The 22,392-nt window shown below is 43.2% G+C and overlaps 1 protein-coding gene across 1 annotated transcript; it reads right to left on the bottom strand.

The window, feature by feature from the left end:
* Positions 1–86: 86 nt before the first annotated feature.
* On the bottom strand, positions 87–14,970 carry MAD2L1BP (MAD2L1 binding protein). The gene is made up of 3 exons (XM_008153252.3): positions 14,765–14,970; positions 13,983–14,248; positions 87–2,437 (listed from the first exon to the last, which is right to left on the bottom strand). Exons 1-3 carry the CDS (start codon positions 14,808–14,810, stop codon positions 1,925–1,927), a joined length of 825 nt encoding a protein of 274 aa, XP_008151474.1. The 5' UTR covers positions 14,811–14,970; the 3' UTR covers positions 87–1,924.
* Between the last annotated feature and the right edge of the window lie 7,422 nt (positions 14,971–22,392).

Genomic DNA, 22,392 nt, shown 5'->3' with positions numbered 1-22,392 from the left:
GGGCTCTTCACTTCCTGGGCTAAAGACTGGCTACTTCACACCCATCTCTGGAGGCCCCAGCCAAGGTCAAACACAGAGGTGCCTTAGCAAGCTTGTTGTCGGGGAAGGTGGGATTTATTGTTAATATTAATGATCCTTGCAGGGGGGTGTGGACGAGGTGGAAGAAGGCATAGAGGGGATAAGTGGTGATGGAAAAGATAAAATAAAATTGACATAACATACAAAATAATATATATGCACACACTGATCTTTTAATTTCTGAATTCCTTTGGAGAAGACTCATGAAATCAAAATGACCTGGGCCCCAATGCCAAGCCAATAGAGGAACGAGTGTCTAAATTACCTAGATAATTACTTTGTTTTGGTTGTCCAGATATTGTTTACGAAGCCTTTTAAAATCAGTATTTGAGGGTGCTGACATAGGTTAATGTGTCTTCCACCTCAAAATAATTTATAACTCGGTTTCAACTCTCCCTCAGTTCAGTCAGACCCCTTTTAGCCTGTCCTTTCCCAAGTGGGAGATATGGCCCTGTTCCTCTTCTGTAAGGTAGAAAAAACAGCCAAAATTCTAGCTGGTGGAATATGCTTCTGGTGGTCAGAGCACAGAAAAGAACCCAAACCTTTTGTTTTTATTGATTCCATATTTACTCCGAACCTATTAATGTCAGGTCCCATGTAGAGAAACACAATACGAAGCCAGAAAGAGGAGTCCTGCAGCTTTCTAATACTATCACCTTTGGCAGGGCAAATCCTGATTAATATTTCACAGTGAAACCACGCAGGATGCACAGCAGTGTAGAGCATTCAGCCTCTAGTGCCAGGTTTGAATTCAGGTTTCCACTCTTGGGCAAGTTATTCAATCTACCCAAGCCTCATCTATAAAATGGGGACGATGTCAAAAAACAAGGTTAGATTGGATAAAATGTATGTGAAGTGCTTAAAAGAGAGCATAAAATATAAACTATTTTCTTTTCTTGACAAAACATAAAACATTCTTCTTAGAACATAACCAATAGCATATATTTATACTGTCGCCATTTATAGACACACTCCTATCTCCAACACCAGCAGGGTGAGGGCTATGTACTCAGCTTCCAAGAAATAAGCAGGTACTGCCAATGGAGACAGGCAGGGCTTAATTCCAGAAGGGACGTTTGGCCTCGGGGAGCTGATCCCACAGGGCAATCCTGGGGCCTCAGCCTACAGTTAAATCAGATTTTGCAAAGATCCTCTCAGTTTTCTTTCCTCAGCCATCTCCCTGTGTGACCTCTGCTCTAGGCACACATTTTAAGGGTCAAAACCAGGTATGTGACAAGGAAAGAATGTTGGGCTAGGAGTTAGCTAATGAGGACTCTAGTCCCAACTAACATCAAACTGCTCCAGAACCTTGGCCAAGTCACTTAACTTCCCAGACTGGCCTGGGGCTGATGAAGAGAAAGAACTGGTGGTGAAAAACTATAAATAAATAAATAAGAGACTAAGTAGAAAGACAAAAGACTCTAGCCTCAAGCCTGGAAAGTCTCTTTTAAGCCAAGTATCGGGAAAATTTAATATAAATTCATTCATTTTATATTTAAATTCATGAGTCACACCAACATTTATGTCTCTGGTAAAAATTCTGAAAGGCCACAGAAAAAGGGCACCTCCATAATAGTGTCTATGGGCCCACATTTGCTTTCCAACCCCAAACAGTAAAGTCTGACCCAGTCAACCTTTGGTTCACAGAGATGTTGTTCAATGATGATTACAGTCCCAGTCACACCATCAGCTCACCAGGAAGTCTGAGAAGGGGAAGCAGGCAGCCAGGACAGAACCTTCCTCTCATCAGGAAGCAACTCTACTTCCAAGCAAGAGACAGGTAACTTGGTGCCAGAAAAGGAAAGATAATTTAGCCTTTGTGTTCTCGATTAAGAAGCAGCCCTATTCACTCGTGAAAGCCTTTCAATGTCACTGGTGCCTGGAACCAAATGTAATCCTCCCAGGCTGTGACTGGGATGGAGGGTCTGCCACAGGACAGGGTCACGGTCAGTTTGTGGCCCCGTACGGGCACTCTGTAGTTTAGCTTGGGTCGAAACCAGTCTTCTCCACAGTCGCGGTGCCCCTGTGCCATGACAATGGTGCCCATGAGTGGGGGAGCCTGAAGCTCACTGAAGGCATCAGCCATAAAAATGGCTCGGAAGATAAGGCGCAAACAAGCTGCTGTGCTCACCCTCTGGTCCACGTTGTTGGGGGCCAAGCGGGACAAGTCAAGCTCGTAGAATTCTTTGGGATTGAGAACACTGCCCCCAAGGAGGATCAGCACTCGTGGTACCAGTGTCCGGGCAAAGAGACTCTCTAGGTGGCTGAGGACGCTCTCCAGTTCTTCCAGGGTTTGTTGGCATTTCCTGCTGTTTGCCTCAGTGATGGCCCAAGGTTTCTTCTTCACCATGTCCTCTGCCTATGGAGACAAAGACTGGTGAGAGAGAAGGCAAGGTAGGGAAAGCTAGTGATCTTTGAAGAACCCTGTTGGTTGGGATATAGTAGACCATGGGTCTGGATTTCCAGTTCAATGAACTGCCACAGCTAAGACACTGGGTTTTATCAGAGGGCAATATATCAAAAAGGAAAATACATGCTTTGTACAAAACCATAACCGTCCCACACTTAGGACACTGAAGACAGTGTTCTGAAGTAGGAGGGCATTCAGAAATAAGCAACTAACACAGTCAAGATTTGGTGGCATAGTAGGTGGCAAATTTTGCTATAATGGGAGTGATAACAGGAACGAGGATTGTGTAGTTTAATAAAGGTGATTCTGGAGTTGGTCTTCCAATTAAACATGGCAAATTGAACACATTCTTATTTGTGCTCCCATATGAAATACTACTAAATGAAAGAAAAAGAAAAGAGAGGAGGTAGGAAGGAGGGAAGCAGGAGGAAGGGAGGGGAGAGAAAGGGAAGGAGGATACCCATGAGCAAAAAGACCTGGAGATTAGACAGCAGTGGCCAAAGGCAACAACAAATTTTTAAGGGACAGAAAGCAGATGAAGGAGTTCAAGTGTTGACAGAGGGGACTGACTCACACAGCAGAACCTCAGAAAGGCTCAGGAATTGCCTATTTAGGCACTGCAAAAGGGAAGAGTGAACGCATGGGGACTGAGTGAAAACATGAGGACCCCTTAAATTGCCTGCCAAATTTCTCCATCCAGAGAGAAAACTTTCCAACCTGGGATTAAAAATGGCGGCAGAGCCCTAGCCAGTTTTGCTCAGTGGATAGAGCATCAGCCTGCGAACTGAAGGGTCCTGGGTTCGATTCCAGTCAAGGGCACATGCCCAGGTTGCGGGCTTGCCCTGACCAGTTTGGCTCAGTGGATAGTGTCGGCCTGCGGACTGAAGGGTCCCAGGTTCGATTCTAGTCAAGGGCATGTACCTTGGCTGCAGGCACATCCCCAGTGGGGAGCATGCAGGAGGCAGCTGATTGATGTTTCTCTCTCATCGATGTTTCTAACTCTCTATCCCTCTCCATTCCTCTCTGTAAAAAATCAATAAAATATATATATTAAAAAAAAACAAAAAAACCTACAACTAAAAGACAAAACAGACATCATCCAGAACCACAGGAAGGCTGGCTGAGTGGAAATTCTACAACTAGAAGGGAAGAGAAAAGCACACTGAGGAGTTGCGGAAGTAAAGTGCAGAGGTACGGAAGCGCGCGCGCAGAAAGGGCTGGCAACTGAGTACGCAGTTGTCTTTTTCAATCAGGAGGGAGACAAAAGCTCCCGACTGCTCTGAACTCCAGTGCTGGGCAAAACTCTGGGGACCCAGAATCATATGGGGAGAAACTGGACTGTCTGGCAGTGGGTGAAACTCGAGGGCAGCTTTCTTGCAGAGGTGCTTGCAGCGATTACTGCGGGACACTGAGAACCGGGCCTCTTAAGGCAGGACTGAGGATCAGCTATAGCTGTTTGCTCCACCCTGGTGATTCCCTGAGACCACGCCCCACCCAAGCTGTGCACAGAGGCCTTTGCATATGAATGGCTTGGCCTTTTGCAATACAAAATTACCTAACAAACTGCAGCTGGGTCAGAGAGACCCAGAACATCCAAAAGAAGGCCCAAGGCCCCACAGCAGCTTGCATTGCTTCACAGCTGGGCCTCATCTGGACACCTCCAAACCCCAAACAAAAAAGAGGAATCTGCAGATCTCTCCATAAAATTCATCCTACTTATATATCTAATTTCTGATCCCCTGCTCCAAGTCCATACACACTTCTCTCTTCTCTTTCTTGACTATCCAAATTTTTTTCTCTTCCCTTTTTTGTGTTTGTATTTTGTTGTTGTTTTATTTATGTTTTTTGTTTTATTGTTTTGTTTTGCCCTTCTTTCTCTCTGTCCTATTGTGGTTGTTAAGTTTGATTGTTGATTAGATTGGGTTTTTTGTTTGTTTGTGTGATTGTTGCTTTATTATTATTTTTTTTTTGCTTCTGTTTTTCCTCTCCTTATTATTAGTTGTTGTTTGTAGTTTGCATTCATATCTGGGTGTTAGTTTTTGCATTTTTTTTTGATTAGTTGTTGTTCTATTAGAGTTTTCTCCCCATATAGTTTTTCCCCCTTCTTTTTTATTCTCTTTCTTTTCTCTCTTACTTTTTTTCCTTTTCTCAATATCAGTTTTGCACTCTTTTTTTTTTTTTATCCCCTAATTCTCTTTTCTCTGGTGGTCACCTTTATTTGGGGTTATTAATATCATGAATACATTTGTGTTCAGTGCCTTGTGCATTGTGCCTTGTTGTGTTGTATTTTGTGCCTTTAAGTCAACACAGGAGAGAGAGAGCTACATAACCAGACACCCGGAGAGGAGAGATCATGGGGAGACAAAGAAACAGCCTGCATACTAAATAAAAGGAGGCAGCACCAGAAAAGGAAGTAAATGAAATGGAGGCAAGCAATATGTCAGAGAAAGAATTCAGAGAAATAGTCATAAGGTCGCTGAAAAGGTTGGAAGACAAATTCAACAATAAGTGTAAGAACCAAGAGGAAATGAAGAAGAACCAAGAAGAAATGAAAAATAACATCACTGCAATAAAAAATTCAATAGAAAGCATCAACAGTAGACTAGAAGAAGCGGAGGACCACACCAGTGAGCTAGAAGATAAGGTAGGAAAAAATACCCAAGCAGAGCAGCATCTAGAAAAAAAGCTTAAAAAACAAGAGGAGAGTCTAAGGGAACTTAGGGACAACGTGGAACAAAACAACATCCGCATAATAGGGGTACCAGAAGGAGAGAAAACTGAGCAAGGAAGAGAAAACCTGTTTGAAGAAATAATGACAGAAAACTTTCCTGATATAGGGAAGAAAAACTCACACAAACCCAAGAAGCTCACAGAGTCCCAAACAAAATGAACCCCAAAAGACCAACGCCAAGGCACATTATAATTAAATTGGCAAACACCAACGACAAAGTAAGAATCTTAAAAGCGGCCAGAGAGAGACAGAAAGATACCTACAAAGGATCCCCCATCAGAGTAGCTGTCAGGAACCAAGAGTCGGTCAAAGGATTAACTCTGACCTTCAGTAAGTTACTGTAACTAGGCCCACTTCCTCTTGCCTGAGGACAAAGCATTCCTTCTGTAGCCGCCCTTCAACTGCCACACCCTTTATCTATAGTTACGACTTTATCCGATTATCTAGGTCAGCCCCCACCCCTTCTAGGCATCCACCCTTCTAGAAATCACATATAAGGAACGCTGTAAAAATAAAGTTTTGAGGCTTGATCAGAATACCTTTTGTCTTGCCTCCATTCTTTTCGTCCCTTGTCTGTCTCTCATTCTCTTAGGTGCGCCGCCTCGGTACCCCCGCTAGAAGACCCCGCAGGTCGGGGAAATAATGGCGCCCAACAAGTTACATGAGAAGCCAATGTTTTATAAGTAGTTGAATCCTGACTCATAGCCGCCTGCATTCTTAATTAAGCTAGAGGAGGAGCAACATTTGCAGCTTGTGAGGCAGCCGCCATCTTGCCTGCCCCTCTGGCCACGTGGTTACTGCCTGCCATCTTGAAATAACAAAGGCCAACCCCTTTCTTTAAATAAGCCAATATCTTTGTAAGCAATTTAAATAAATCTTCTAAGAAGTTACTGAAGTCTTCCCATGATCCCTCTGTATATGCAAATAAGCCTAAGAGGATACTTTAAAAATATAATTATGAATTTAATAAAAAAGAGAAATTTAAAATTTTAAATTCTCTTTCACTAGTATTTACAGTGTAAACTAAGATTATTGTTAAAATGTTAAATCTGAAAGTAAATTAGTAGTCAGCCTTACTGTAAGAGTACTTGTAATGTAGCTAGCTAGTCGCCTGAGGCTTGTCTTTCAAGCTGTAACCATACTGCTTGCTTGTTATAAAAAGAAAGACAAAGAATTTTAAATGAAACTCTGTAACCTGAAAATTATTTTGGAAGGAAATAAAGAGGCTTCCTTCAAATATCTTACAGATTGTAATTGATAACCAATGCATTAGGCCTCAGAAGGTGTAGATAAGAAAAGATTAAATGACTTTTAGGAATTATTAGGAGACTTTAACTGGTTAAAACCGTTTCTATACAAAAAGAAATTGATAGCCAGTTTGATATTGAATTGCCATGGCCTAGAACAAAGAATATTCTTACATGATATTTTATAATTTCATTATAATTTTTGATATTTTACAACAGCATATTGTACAATTATCCCAAACTTACAAATTAATTCTTTGAATGTTTGGCAGCAATTTATAAGTACATGAAAGGATTTAATCCCTTCCACTGTGTGGAAGGCCCCCAAGGAAAGCATTTGAGGGTTAGATTTGCTCACGGCAGAACAGGGAGGGATATGTTTGGCTCTACAGGAACGATGCTGCTTCTACGCCAACAAGTCTGGCATCGTCCGAGACAAGATCAAGAAGCTACAAGAACCCTCTCTGGAGTGGACTTAATGGACTCCCCTACCTCCTCCCCATCCTTGGTCCCCTTGTTGGTTTTCTACTTATTCTTACATTTGGCCCTTGGGCATTTAGAAAAATAACCGACCTCGTAAAACAGCAAATAGATTCAGCTTTAGCAAAACCCATTCAGATTCATTATCAATGCCTGGAAGTGGCCGATAGGTGGGACTCAGTTTACCAAGAGCGAGAGCACCTCCAGACCCAGACTCGCTCCTTCCCTACGGGAACAGCATCTTAACCAGAGGGATGCTTACCTACGCTCTAGCCAGAGCCAGAGGTATGGGTATCGAACCGGGTGCAGAGCAAAGCATTGCAAGGGAAGGTTGGGATATATTTCCAACCTCCTCTGGATTTCCCTGAGAGTATACCTGGTTTGCATAGAGGTTGACATCGATAAAAATAATGGCTCTGCCTCTCCTCCCCAAAAGATGTCAAGAGCCACACACAGTGGGTATGCAAAGCCCACGGGAGGAACCAGGTCAATGTCTCCTCGGTCGATTAATGCCCACTCCCGTTTCTTAAACAGAGAGGGAGGAGATGTCAGGAACCAAGAGTCGGTCAAAGGATTAACTCTGACCTTCAGTAAGTTACTGTAACTAGGCCCACTTCCTCTTGCCTGAGGACAAAGCATTCCTTCTGTAGCCGCCCTTCAACTGCCACACCCTTTATCTATAGTTACGACTTTATCCGATTATCTAGGTCAGCCCCCACCCCTCCTAGGCATCCACCCTTCACATATAAGGAACGCATATAAGAAATCACATATAAGGAACGCTGTAAAAATAAAGTTTTGAGGCTTGATCAGAATCCCTTTTGTCTTGCCTCCATTCTTTTCGTCCCTTGTCTGTTTCTCATTCTCTTAGGTGCGCCGCCTCGGTACCCCCGCTAGAAGACCCCGCAGGTCGGGGAAAAGTAGCGACTGATTGCTCAACAGAAACACATTAGGCCAGAAGGGAATGGAATGAAATATACAAAGTCATGCAAAGGAAGGGTCTGAATCCAAGAATACTGTACCCAGCAAGGCTATCAATCAAAATTGAGGGGGAAATCAGGAGCTTCACAGACAAAAAAGGACTAAGGGAGTTTATCACCACCAAACCAGCAATGCAAAGAATGCTAAAGAGTCTGCTGTAAAAAGAAGAAATAGGAAGCGAAGAAGGAACATGGGCATAAAAAATAAAAATGGCAACAAACAAGTTCCTATCAATAATAACTTTAAATGTAAATGAATTAAATGCCCCGATCAAAAGACATAGGGTAGCTGAGTGGATAAGAAAACATGACCCATATATCTGTTTACAGGAAACCCACCTCAGAAAAAAGGACTCACACAGACTGATGGTGAAGGGATGGAAAAAGGTATTTCAGGCAAATGGAAATGAAAAAAAAGCTGGGGTAGCAATACTTATATCTGACAAATTAGATCTCAAAGTGAATGACATAACAAGAGATAAGAAAGGCCACTTCATAATACTAAAGGAAACAATCCAACAAGAAGATATAACTCTGGTAAATATGTACACACCCAATACAGGAGCACCCAAATACATAAAAAAGCTTCTGGAGGATATCAAGGGAGAGACTGACAACAATACAGTCATAGTAGGGGACTTTAATACCCCACTAACACCATTGGACAAATCCTGTAAACAAAAAGTCAGCAAAGAAATATCAATCCTAAATGACACACTAGATCAGATGGAACTGACATCTTCAGAACATTTAATTCCAAAGCCACAGAATATACATTCTTCTCAAGTGCACATGGGTCATTTTCAAAGATAGATCATATGTTGGGACACAGGCAAAGTCTCTTCAAATTCAAGAAGATAGAAATCATATCAAGCATCTTCTCAGATCACAATGGCATAAAACTAGAAATCAACTACAATAAAAACAATCAAAAAATCAAACACCTGAAGGCTAAATAGCATGCTATTAAACAATTACTGGGTTAACAGAGATCAAAGAAGAAATAAAAAACAACATGGCAACAAATGACAATGAAAACACAACAATCCAAAATCTATGGGACACAGTGAAAGCAGTCTTGAGAGGGAAGTTTATAGCTCTACAGGCCTACCTCAAAAAACAAGAAACAATGGTAATAAATTATCTAACCCTACAACTCAAAGAGTTAGAAAGAGAGCAACAAGAAAAGCCCAGAGTAAGCAGAAGGAAGGAAATAATAAAGATCAGAGCAGAGATAAACGACATAGAGACCAAAAAGAAAAAAACAATACAAAAGATCAACAAAACCAAGAGCTGGTTCTTTGAAAGGATAAACAAGATTGATGAACCTCTAGCCAGGCTCACCAAGAAGCCAAGAGAGAGGACCCAAATAAACAAAATCAGAAATGAAAGAGGTGAAATAACAACCGATCCCACAAAAATACAAATGATTATAAAAAAAATACTATGAACAATTCTATTCCAACAAAATGGACAACCTAGATGAAATGGGCATATTCCTAGAAAAACACAAGCTCCCAAAACTCAACCAAGAAGAATAAAAAACCCTGAATAGGCCGATAACTACTGAAGAAATTGAAATAGCAATCAAAACTCTTCCAGCAAACAGCTTTACAGGGGAGTTCTACCAAGCATTCAAAGAAGAACTAAAACCTATCCTCCTCAGACTATTCCAAAAAATTCAAGAGGAAGGCACACTTCCAAACTCTTTCTATGAAGCCAGCATTACCCTAATCCCAAAACCAGATAAAGACACCACAAAAAAACTACAGGCTAATATCCTGGATGAACATAGATGCTAAAATCCTCAACAAAATTCTAGCAAATTGGATTCAGCAATACATTAGAAAGATCATACACCATGACCAAGTGGGATTTATTCCGGGGATGCAAGGATGGTACAATATCCACAAATCAACAAATGTGATACATCACATAAACAAACTGAGAGACAAAAATCACATAATCATATCAATTGATGCAGAAAAAGCATTTGACAAAATCCAACACCCTTTCTTGATAAAAACTCTCAGCAAAGTGGGAATAGAGGGATCATACCTCAACATAATAAAAGCCCTATATGACAAACCTACAGCCAACATCATACTCAATGGGCAAAAACTAAACTCATTTCCCCTAAGAACAGGAACAAGACAAGGATGCCCACATTCACCACTCCTGTTTGACATAGTACTAGAAGTACTAGCCATAGCGATCAGACAAGAAGAAGAAATAAAAGGCATCCAAATTGGAAAAGAAGAAGTAAAACTGTCCTTATTCACAGATGACATGATACTATACATTGAAAACTCCAAAGACTCCATCAAAAAAACTACTAGACCTAATAAATGAATTTGGCAATGTAGCAGGATACAAAATTAACACCCAGAAATCTATGGACTTCTTACACACCAATAAGGAACTCACAGAAAGAAAAATGAAAAAAACAATCCCATTTACCATTGCACCAAAAAAATTAAGATACCTAGGAATAAACTTATCTAAGGAAGGAAAAGACCTGTACTCAGAAAACTACAGGACATTGAAAAAAGAGATAGAGGAAGACATAAACAAATGGAAGAACATACCATGTTCATAAATTGTTAGAATCAACTTCATTAAAATGTCCATACTACCTAAAGCAATCTATAGATTCGGTGCAATACCTATTAAAATACCAATGGCATATTTCAAAGATCTAGAACAAACTCTACAAAAATTCATCTGGAGCTCTAGCTGGTTTGGCTCAGTGGATAGAGTGTCGGCCTGCAGACTAAAAGGTCCCAAGTTCGATTCCAGTCAAGGGCACATGCCCAGGTTGTGGGCTCGATCCCCAGTGTGGGGCATGCAGGAGACAGCTGATCAATGATTCTCTCTCATCATTGATGTTTCTATCTCTCTCTCTCTCTCTCTCCCTTCCTCCCTGAAATCAATTTTTTTTTTAAAAAAAGATATTAAAAAAAAAATTCATCTGGAATAAAAAAAGACCCCGAATAGCCACAGCTATCCTGAGAAAGAAGAGCAAAGTTGGAGGGGTCATAATACCAGACATCAAGCTATATTACCAAGCCACAGTTCTCAAAAGTGCCTGGGACTGGCACAAGAACAGACATATAGATCAATGGAACAGAATAGAGAACCCAGAAATTGACCCAAGCCATTATACTCAATTAATATTTGACAAAGGAGGCAAGAGCATACAATGGAATCAAAACAGTCTCTTTAATAAATGGTGCTGGGAAATTTGGTCAGATACATGCAAAAAAAATGAAACTAGACCACCAACTTACACCATACACAAAAACAAACTCAAAATGGCTAAAGGACTTGAATGTAAGACAAGAAACCATAAAAATCCTACAAGATTCCATAGGCAGCAAAATTGTAGACATATGTCGTAGCAATATCGTTATAGACACAGATCTTAGGGCAAGAGAGACTAAGGAGAAAATAAACGAATGGGACATTAAAAAAAAACAAACAAACAAAAAAAAACTTCTGTACAGCAAAAGAAACCATCAACAAAACAACAAGAAAGCCCACTGCATGGGAGAATATATTTGCCAATGTTATCTCAGATAAGGATTTAATCTCCAACATTTACAGGGAAATCATACAACTTAACAAAAGGAAGATAAACAATCCAATCAAAAAATGGGCAAAAGACCTAAATAGATACTTTTCAAAAGAGGACATTCAGAAAGCCAAGAGACATATGAAAACATGCTCAAAGTCACTAATCATCCGAGAGATGCAAATCAAAACAACAATGAGGTACCACCTCATACCTGTCAGAATGGCTATCATTAACAAATCAACAAACAACAGGTGCTGGAGAGGATTCGGAGAAAAAGGAACCCTAGTACACTGCTGGTGGGAATGCAGACTGGCACAGCCACTGTGCAAAACAGTATGGCGTTTCCTCAAAAATTTAAAAATGGAACTGCCATTTGACCCAGTAATACCACTTCTAGGAATATATCCTAAGAAAACAGAAACACCAATCAGAAAGGATATATGCACTCCTATGTTCACAGCAGCACAATTTACAATAGCTAAGATTTGGAAACAGCCTAAATGCCAATCAGCAGCTGCTTGGATTAAAAAACTATGGTACATCTACACAATGGAATACTACACTGCTATAAAAAAGGAATTCTTACCATTTGCAGCAGCATGGATGGAACTGGAGAGCATTATGCTAAGTGAAATAAGCCAGTCAGTGAAAGAAAAATACCACATGATCTCACTCATTTATGGATAATAAAGAACATTATAACCTGACTAGAGGCCCGGTGCACGAAATTCGTGCACGGGGGTTGGAGGGGGTGTCCCTCAGCCCAACCTGCACCCTCTCCAATCTGGGACCCCTTGAGGGATGTCCGACTGCACGTTTAGGCCCGATCCCACCAGACATCCCTCTGACAATCCAGGACTGCTGGCTCCCAACTGCTCGCCTGCCTGCCTTCCTGACTGCCCCTAACCACTTCTGCCTGCCAGCCTGGTCACCCCCTAACCACTCCCATGCCAGCCTGATTAATGTCTAACTGCTCTCCTGCCAGCCTGTTTGCCCCCAACTTCCCTCCTCTGTAGGGTTGATCACCTCCAACTGCCCTCCCTTGCAGGCCTGGTCCCTCTTAACTGCCTTCCCTTGCAGGCCTGGTCCCTCCCAACTGCCCTCCCCTGCTGGCCATCTTGTGGTGGCCATCTTGTGTCCCCATGGGGGCAGCCATCTTTGACCACATAGAGGCAGCTATCTTGATCTTGTGTGTTGGAGTGATGGTCAATCTGCATATTACTCTTTTATTAGATAGGATAGAGGCCTGGTGCATGGGTGGGGGCAAGCTGGTTTGCCCTGAAGGGTGTCCCGGATCAGGGTGGGGGTTCCCTTGGGGCATGGGGTGGCCTGGGCGAGGGGCCTGTGGTGGTTTGCAGGCCAGCCACGCCCCCTGGCAACCCAAGAGGAGGCCCTGGTATCTGGAATTTATTTACCTTCTACAATTGAAACTTTGTAGCCTGGAGCGGAGCCAAGCCTCCTGCTCGCTCCATGGCCGGCAGCCATTTATGTTGGGGTTAATTCACCTTCTATAACTGAAACTTTGTAGCCTGGAGCGGAGGCCTGGGCCCGCCAGAGTGTGTGGAAAGCTTGGCTTCCTCTGTTGCCGGGGAAACCCAAGCCTCCCTTCTGGTAGCCATCTTGGGTGGGGATAATTTGCATACTCGCCCTGATTGGCTGGTGGGTGTGGCTTGGCTGGTGGGCATGGCTTATGTAGCAGAGTGATGGTTAATTTGCATATTACTCTTTTATTAAAGAGGATGAACAAAAAGATAAGATACAGAGGCAGAGAAGCATCGAACAGCCTGTCAAATTACAGCGGGAAGGCTGGGGACGTGGGGGGGAGGTAAGAGATCAACCGAAGGACTTGTGTGCATGCATATAAGCATAACCAATGGTCACAAGACACTGGGGGTAGGAGAGGCTGGGGGAAGGTCAATAGGGAAAAAAAAGGAGACATATGGCCGAAACCGGTTTGGCTCAGTGGATAGAGCGTCAGCCTGCGGACTGAAGGGTCCCAGGTTCGATTCCGGTCAAGGGCATGTACCTTGGTTGTGGGAACATCCCCAGTAGGGGGTGTGCAAGAGGCAGCTGATCAATGTTTCTAACTCTCTATCCCTCTCCCTTCCTCTCTGTAAAAAATCAATAAAATATATTTTTTAAATAAATAAATAAAATAGTCAAAGAAGTCCCCCAGAAAGTAGAACATAAAAACAAAGAGACAAAAATAAAAATTTGGAGAGAAAAGACATTAAAATTAAAGGGTCAATCCATGAAGTCCAAATGTAGCACAGTAAGAGTTTCAGAAAAAGAAAATAAGGAAAAAGTGGGGAGGGTTAGACTATCAAAGTGACCGAAACCATGGGATGAAACACATTCCTTACAGCTGCTTAGGCTGACAAATCCTGAAGATTCCTTAGACCTTCCTCCTTTTTAACCTTCCTCCCATCTAACAGCCACAGAGTCTCCCCACCAACTTTCTCGGACAGCCAGTGCCTACCTGGGGAGAAGATTTTCGGTAGAAGTGCTTAAGCTGTTCATAGGGCAGAGGGAGTTGCTGGCGTTGGTACATGACATGCTTTAGAAGTTCACAAGTGAATTGACAGCAGCCTTCCTGGCTCACAGGCCCGGGGAACACCACTGGCACCAGGCCATCTCGGGGGCAAAAAGACTCCGAACGGTTGGCAAGTTCTTGGGCGGTGGTGGTCTCCAGTAGTTCTATCTGGGGGGCGTGGGTTTCCTCCGACTCCTCGTACCACTCCAAATCTGGTAGGCGCGCAGAGAGACAAGAAAGAGAAAAATTAAAAACTCAAAGGCCAAAACCGGTCTTCTCATCCCCTATTAGCACCCTAATCCCGACACATGCACATTCCCTTCGCAAACTCCAGAGTGGGTGGAGGTGGGAACATTCCTAATCCCAGTCGCCTAAAGTGACAGAAGTGACGGCGGGCGGTGAGAAAGCGGGGTGGGGGTGGGGGTACAACTTTGCGGCCGGGGACTGATGCTCGGAAAGTAGAGGCTCTGATCTGAACTGAAAGAACGTGTAGTCAAGCGGGCTCCAGAACGCCGCCGAGATGAAGGCAGAGTGGGGTGAACCAATGGGATCCTGGGCCGTGAGGCGATGGAAGTCACTCCGGTCGAGCCAGAGCCGGGAGGGAAGACCAGGAATGCGGCGGGGAAGACGGGCCAGAAAAGGGGCCAGAGGATAAACGACGGGAGGGGGCGGCGGCAGGGAGCAAACAAGTCCCCCAAGTATCCCGGGATCCGGACCCCATGCCTTACCTGGGGCTGCGGTCAAGGGCCGTAATCCCGGCTCCGAAGCTGCCATCACGACCTCCTCTCCGCAGTGCGGTTTGAATAGGCGCCCCGCGAGGTATTATGGGAATCCTGTGCTTCCACTTCCGGCAGGTTGGGCCGGAAGCCGACGCGGCGCCACAGCAGTACGGAGCCGACGGTGCTGGGGTGGGACTTGAGCCTTGCGCTCCGTTCCTAACACCCTCGCACGGGTCTCTGCCACGAGCGCTGCCTCCAAAGGACACCCGCCCTCACGCATCCCCTCTCTCCAGCGTCCACTATTCATTGTGCACCTACTTGGTGCCAGGCCCTGTCCTAGGTGCTGGAGACACTGTGGCAAACAAGACCGAGGCGGAGGCTGTCCTCCAGAGGTTCACAGCCTATTAGATACAATACAATGCCATGAACTATACAGCACCCTGGCTGTGGAGGTGAAGAACAGGGACACCTAACCTAGACGAGGGGGGAGCAAGGGGTAGTCCAGAGAAAATGTGCCCAAGAAACTGACCTGTGGGTTGAATAAAGGTAAGGAGGAGAACGTTAGAGGCAAGAACATCCTCTATTCAAGGAATGAAAAGAATTCAGGCCCTGGAGGGTGTTGCTCAGCGGTTAGAGCGCCGCCCGGTGCACCGAAGGGTCGATGGTTCAATTCCGGCTCAGGGCACATACCCAGAGGGATAAACGACGGGAGGGGATTGTAGGTTCGATAAGCGGTGGGGGGCACGTGTATGAGGCAACAAATCGATGTTTCTCTCTCTCCCTTGCTCTCTCTCTCTCTGGAATCAATGGGAGGAAAAATGTCCTTGGAGGAGGAATTTTTTTAAAAAATCAGGTTATAAAGAGTTAAGGCTGTGGTGGACAAACAGGAGCCAAGATCATGGCAAGGCTTTATAACCCATGTTTGAACTTGATCCTGTAAGTGATGGAGAAACTTTGAAAGATTTAAGTAGGGGAGTAGCATTAAGTATAAATTTAATCTCTACACTGGCTGTAGTGTAGAGATTAGATTACAGGTAGGATAAGAGAGGAGGCAGGGATACCAGTTAGAGCTAGCAACTACAGTTACCCAACTGCATGGTGAATGAGGCCTGAACTAAGAGTGGTCACAGTCGGTGGAGAGAACTGGGTGAACTCTATAGAGATATTTAGGAGGTCCAATGAGCATTACCTGGTGGTTGATCCCAGGAAGAAGAGGAGGGCTAGAGAGTGGCTTTCAAGAAGACAAGCAGCCGAAACAGGTTTGGCTCAGTGGATAGAGCGTCGGCCTGCAGACGGAAGGGTCCCGGGTTCGATTCCGGTCAAGGGCATGTACATTGGTTGCGGGCACATCCCCAGTAGGGGGTGTGCAGGAGGCAGCTGGTCGATGTTTCTCTCTCATCGATGTTTCTAGCTCTCTATCCCTCTCCCTTCCTCTCTGTAAAAAATCAATAAAATATATTTTAAAAGAAGAAGAAGAAGAAGAAGACAAGCAGGCTTTTCACTTCAGCATCTCTACAGCCGGTTGTGTCATTCAACGAAAGAACACTAGAGTAGCCCGGCCAACCAGGGCTCAGTGGTTGAGTGTCAACCTATGAACCAGGAGGTCATGGTTCGATTCCGGGTCAGGGCACATGCCTAGGTTGCAGATCCATCCCCAATGTGGGGCATGCAGAAGGCAGCTGATCAATGATTCTCTCTCATCATTGATGTTTCTCTCTCTCCCTCTACCTTCCTTTCTGAAATCAATAAAAATATATGTTTAAAACTACTTTAAAAAAAGAACACGGGTAGGATCAGTTTTTTGGAGGTGTGGATAAGAAGAAAAGATGAGTTCAGTTTTTGATAGGTTGAGTTTGCGTTTCATTGAACAGATATTTAGGAATAGAGATAAGTATTTGAGTGTCATCAGCATGGGATTGGATAAGATCACCCAGGGAGCCCTAGCTCGTTTGCCTCAGTGGACAGAGTGTCAGCCTTCAGACTGAAGGATCCCAGGTTCAATTCCAGTCAAGGGCACATGCCCAGTTTGCAGGCTCAATTGCCAGTAGGGGGCCTGCAGGAGGCAGCCGATCAATGTTTCTCTCTCTCTCTCCCCCCCTCTTCCTTCCTCTCTGAAATAAATTTTTTAAAATCTGTATTAAAAATAAAAAAGCCCTAGCCAGTTTGGTTTAGTGGATAGAGTGTCAGACTGCGAACTGAAGGATCCCAGGTTCAATTCCTGACAAGTGCACATGCCTAGGTTGCAGGCTTGATTCCCCGGTAGGGGGCATGCAGGAGGCAACCATTCAATCATTTTCTCTCATCGATGTTCCTATTTCTCTGACTGAGGAGTTGCCAGAGAAGTATCAATAGAAATAGATGTGTCAAGTCACAGAGGCCAAGAAAGGTTGTGTTTCAGGAAGCAGGCACCAAAAATCAAAACATACTATAAAAGACCCAACTGGTATAACTCAGTGGTTGAGTGTCAACCCATGAATCAGGAGGTCATGGTTTGATTCCCGGTCAGGGAACATGCCTGAGTTTCAGGCTTGATTCCCAGTAGGGGGCATGCTGGAGGCAGCCAATGGATGATTCTCACTCACTGATGTTTCTATTTCTCTCCTTCTCCCTTCCTTTCTGAAATCAATTTAAAAATGTTAATTGATCTTATGTCATTGGATTGAGATAAAGCTATGCTGATGGGTGAAAATGGCCTTCCATGAGAACCCAGGTTATTGCAATTATCCAAACAAGATCCTATCTCCTATAAAAGAAGCACAAAGAGCTGTGTTTGGCATCTCATCTTGAAAGGAGTTTGAGTTTTGTGGTTGTTCAAGAGCTGCATTAAATACAAGATAAGATTCAATGTGATCCCTATTAAAATACCAACAGCATATTTCACAGATCTACAACAAATACTCCAAAAATGTATATGGAACCAAAAAAAGACCCTGAATACCTGCAGCAATCTTAAGAAAGAAAAACAAAGTTGGAGGAATCACAATGCCAGATATCAAGTAATACTACAAAGCCACCTTAATCAAAACAGCCTGGTACTGGTACAAGAACAAGCATATAGATCAATGGAACAGAACAGAGACCCCAGAAATCGACCCAAGCCATTATGTTTAATTAATTTTTGACAAAGAAGGCAGAGCAGTCTCTTCAATAAACAGTGTTGGGAAAATTAGACAGATACATGCAAAAAATGAAACTAGACCACCAACTTACACTATACACAAGAATAAATTCAAAATGGATAAAAGACTTAACCTTTTGCATCGGATGTTGAGATTAAAATTACTCTTTGAATGTATCAATAATTTGAAATATAAAAAAAATCCAAATAAATAAGTTTGTATGAAAAGAAACTTCAGTTTTTTATTCTACTGCCGCGCTTTGTAAAATCTGGGGTATTTAAAAAATTAAATCCCGAGTAGAATAAAGGAATTGAGAAAAAAGCAAGCGAGTGCAAAGGGTTAAATGTAAATCAGAAAACAATAAAAATCCTAGATGAAACCATAGGCAGCAAAATCTCAAACATCTTTCATAGCAATATGTTTATGGATACATCTCCTAGGGCAAAGGAAACTAAGGAGAAAATAAACACATGGGACTACATAAATATTAAAAAGCTTCTACACAGCCAAAACCGGTTTGGCTCAGTGGATAGAGCGTGGGCCTGCGGACTCAAGGATTCCAGGTTCGATTCCGGTCAAGGGCATATACCTTGGTTGCGGGCACATCCCCAGTAGGGGGTGTGCAAGAGGCAGCTGATCGATGTTTCTAACTCTCTATCCCTCTCTCTTCCTCTCTGTAAAAAATCAATAAAATATATTTAAAAAAAAAAAAGCTTCTACACAGCAAGAGAAGCCATCAACAAAACAAAGAGAACCCACAGTATGGTAGAATATATTTGGCAATGATACATATGATAAGGAGTTAATATAAAATATATATATATAAAGAACTTATACAACTTAACAAAAGGAAGGTAAGCAATCAAATTTAAAAATGGACAAAGGGCCAAAACCGGTTTGGCTCAGTGGATAGAGCGTCGGCCTGCGGAATGAAAGGTCCCAGGTTCGGTTCCAGTCAAGAGCATGAACCTTGTTTGCGGGCACATCCCCAGTAGGGGGTGTGCAGGAGGCAGCTGATCGATGTTTCTAACTCTCTATCTCTCTCCCTTCCTCTCTGTAAAAAATCAATAAAATATATATATTTTTTAAATGGACAAAGGACCTAAATAGACACTTCTCCAAAGTGGACATACAGATGGCCAAGAGGCATGAAAAAATGCTCAAAGTCATTGATCATCAGAGAGATGCAAATTAAAATGACAATGAGGGCCAAAACCGGTTTGGCTCAGTGGATAGAGCGTCGGCCTGTGGACTGAAAGGTCCCAGGTTCGATTCCGGTCAAGGGCATGTACCTTGGTTGCGGGCACATCCCCAGTAGGGGTTGTGCAAGAGGCAGCTGATCGATGTTTCCTATCATCGATGTTTCTAACTCTCTATTCCTCTCTCTTCCTCTCTGTGAAAAATCAATAAAATATATTTTTTTAAAAATGACAATGAGGTATAACCTCACACCTGTCAGAATGGCTACCATCAATAAATGACAAGTGCTGGCGAGGATGCGGGGAAAAGGGAACCCTAGTACACTGCTGGTGGGAATGCAGACTGGTGCAGCCATTATGGAAAACAGTATGAAGTTTCCTCAAAAAATTAAATACGGAACTGCCATTTGACCCAGTGACCCCACTTCTAGTAATATATCCTAAGAAACCTGAAACACCAATCAGAGAGAATGCATGCACCCCTATGTTCATAGCAGCACAGTTTACAATAGCTAATATCTGGAAACAGACCAAGTGCCCATCAATAGATGAGTAGAGCCCTAACCGGTTTGGCTTAGTGCAGTGATCGGCCAACTCATTAGTCAACAGAGCCAAATATCAACAGTACAACGATTGAATTTCTTTTGAGAGCCAAATTTTTTAAACTTAAACTTCTAACGCCACTTCTTCAAAATAGACCTGCCCAGGCCGTGGTATTTTGTGGAAGAGCCACACTCATGGGGCCAAAGAGCCGCATGTGGCTCGCGAGCCGCAGTACGCTGACCACGGGCTTAGTGGATAGAGCGTCAGCCTGCGGACTGAAAGGCCCCAGGTTCAATTCCGGTCAAGGGCATGTACCTTGGTTCTGGGCACATCCCCAGTAGGAGGTGTGCAGGAGGCAGCTGATCGATGTTTCTAACTCTCTATCCCTCTCCCTTCCTCTCTGTAAAAAATCAATAAAATATATATTTTTTAAAAACAGACGAATGGATAAAAAACGTTGTGGCACATTTATATCATGGAATACTATGCAGCAGTAAAAAAGAAGAATCTCTTACCATTGAGACAGCCTGGAAGGACCTAGAGAGTACTAGTATTATGCTAAGTGACGACCTAGAGAGTACTAGTATTATGCTAAGTGAAATAAGTGAGTCAGAGAAAGACAAGTGTCACATGATTGCACTCATATGTGGAATCTAAGTAACAAAATTAACTGATGAACAGAGTGGATCCAGAGGCATGGAAGCATGAAACAGAGTGTGGAATCTCGGAGACAAGGTGGGTGGCGGGTGATCAACCAAAGAACTTGTAACCATATATGCATAACCCATGGACACAGACAATAGGGTGGTGAAGGCCTGGGGCGGGCAGCAAGGGAAGGATGGAGGAGGCAATGGGGGGGGGGAAGGGGGACATATGTAACACTTTCAACAGCAAAGATTAAAAATAAATACAAGATAAAACTCATCATGATCTCGACATCTGGAGTTTATAGTCAGCAGACTTGGTTGCAGAGAATAATCCAAGGAAAGTGTTCATAAAGATCCTGCAAATGATACTTTTTCTTCTTTACTGGATTAATGATTTTGATTTTTGGATTTGCTGTGGCAAGTTTCTCCCTGGGTTATAAAATGTTTCCCTTTGCAATGACAATGATGGATATTGCCACTGTTTTTCTTATCATTCTTATTTTGGTAAATGTTGATGTACGCCGAAAGTCGGAGGAATTCACCACTCCTCAACTAGAAGAATCATGGAAGTACAGAATTGAGCACAATGAAATTTAGGCATTAGCAACCGAGAAACCAACAGTCAGCATCTGCCTATAATCTTATCTGAAACCTGGTTATCTCTAGGCCTTCAGAACTTTGTAAAGTTTCTTGAGTATTTCACTTACAAAATAAACACTAGTTTAAAAAAATGTTAATCGCTTAAAAAATAAAATACTATAGCCCAGCCGGCATGGCTCAGTGATTGAGCATCAACCTATGAACAAGGAGATCACGGTTCGATTCCCAGTCAGGCACATGCACAGGTTGTCAGCTTAATTCCCAGTATGGGGCATGCAGGAGCCAATCAATGATTCTCTCTCATCATTGATGTTTCTATCTCTCTCCATCTCCCTCTCTGAAATCAATAAAAATATATTTTTTTAAAACATACTATAAAAGTACAATGATTAAAATACTGTGGTTTTGGCTCAGGAATAAGCAAACAAATATAAAACAGAACAGAGTCCATAAACAGATCCATGTATATATAAATCTTAGTATATTATGAGGGTGACTTTTCAAAGCAAATAACTTGAGGCCTGGCCAGTTTGACTCAGTGGATAGAGCAATGACCCAAGGGCTGAAGGGCCCCAGGTTCAGTTCCGGTCAAGAGCACAGACCTCCTCCGTTGCAGTCTCAATCCCTGGCCCTTGTCAGAGACTGTGTGGGAGGCAACCAATCAATATGTCTCTCTCGCATGGATGTTTCTTTCTTTCTGTCTCTCCCCCTCCATTCCATTCTCTCTAAAAAATCAATGGAAAAATATCCTCGGGTAAGGATTAACAACAACAACAAAAAGCAAATAACTTGAAAAAATTCCTATCCAATTAGAGGGAGGAATAGCAAATTAGTTCCTACCACACATCCTACATAAAGATAAATTCCAAAAAATTAAAATCTTATGTAAAAGTACTATACACAGAATAAATGACTAATTACATCCCAAGAAAAAGTGTGTGTGCGTGTGTGTGTGTGTACATATATATCCCAGTCAACCACATCATAAGCATCTCACAAGTAACTCCTCCAGGAAACTAAACACATAAGACCTTCCTTCTCCCAGGACCCTGATCCCCTCCTAGACAGACATCTGTATTCAGCCTACTTCTCTGCCAGCCTTCACTCCTATCTGTGGTAAGCCAGATTGTTCAAGAGTGGGATATTGCCCTAGCCAGTTTGGCTCAGTGGATAGAGTGTCAGCCTGTGGACTTGAAGGGTCCTGGGTCCGATTCCGGTCAAGGGCATGTACCTCGGTTGCAGGCTCCAGGGCCAGTGCAGGAGGCAACCAATCAATATTTCTTTCACATCAATATTTCTCTCTGTCTTTCCCTCTCTCTTCCACTCTCTCTAAAAATCAATGGAGCCCTAGCTGGTTTGGCTCAATGGATAGAGCGTCAGCCTTCGGACTGAAGGGTCCCAGGTTTGATTCCGGCCATTGATTGGCTGCCTCCTGCACGCCCCCACTGGGGACCAAGCCCGCAACCCAGGGATGTGCCCTTGGCTAGAATCAAACCTGGGACCCTTCAGTCCGAAGGCAGACGCTCTAT

The sequence above is a fragment of the Eptesicus fuscus genome, chromosome 10 (genome assembly GCF_027574615.1).
Source record: "Eptesicus fuscus isolate TK198812 chromosome 10, DD_ASM_mEF_20220401, whole genome shotgun sequence".
NCBI lineage: Eukaryota > Metazoa > Chordata > Mammalia > Chiroptera > Vespertilionidae > Eptesicus > Eptesicus fuscus.
Note: the sequence above shows the minus strand (reverse complement) of the source record. Positions and strands in the feature narration are given on the sequence as shown.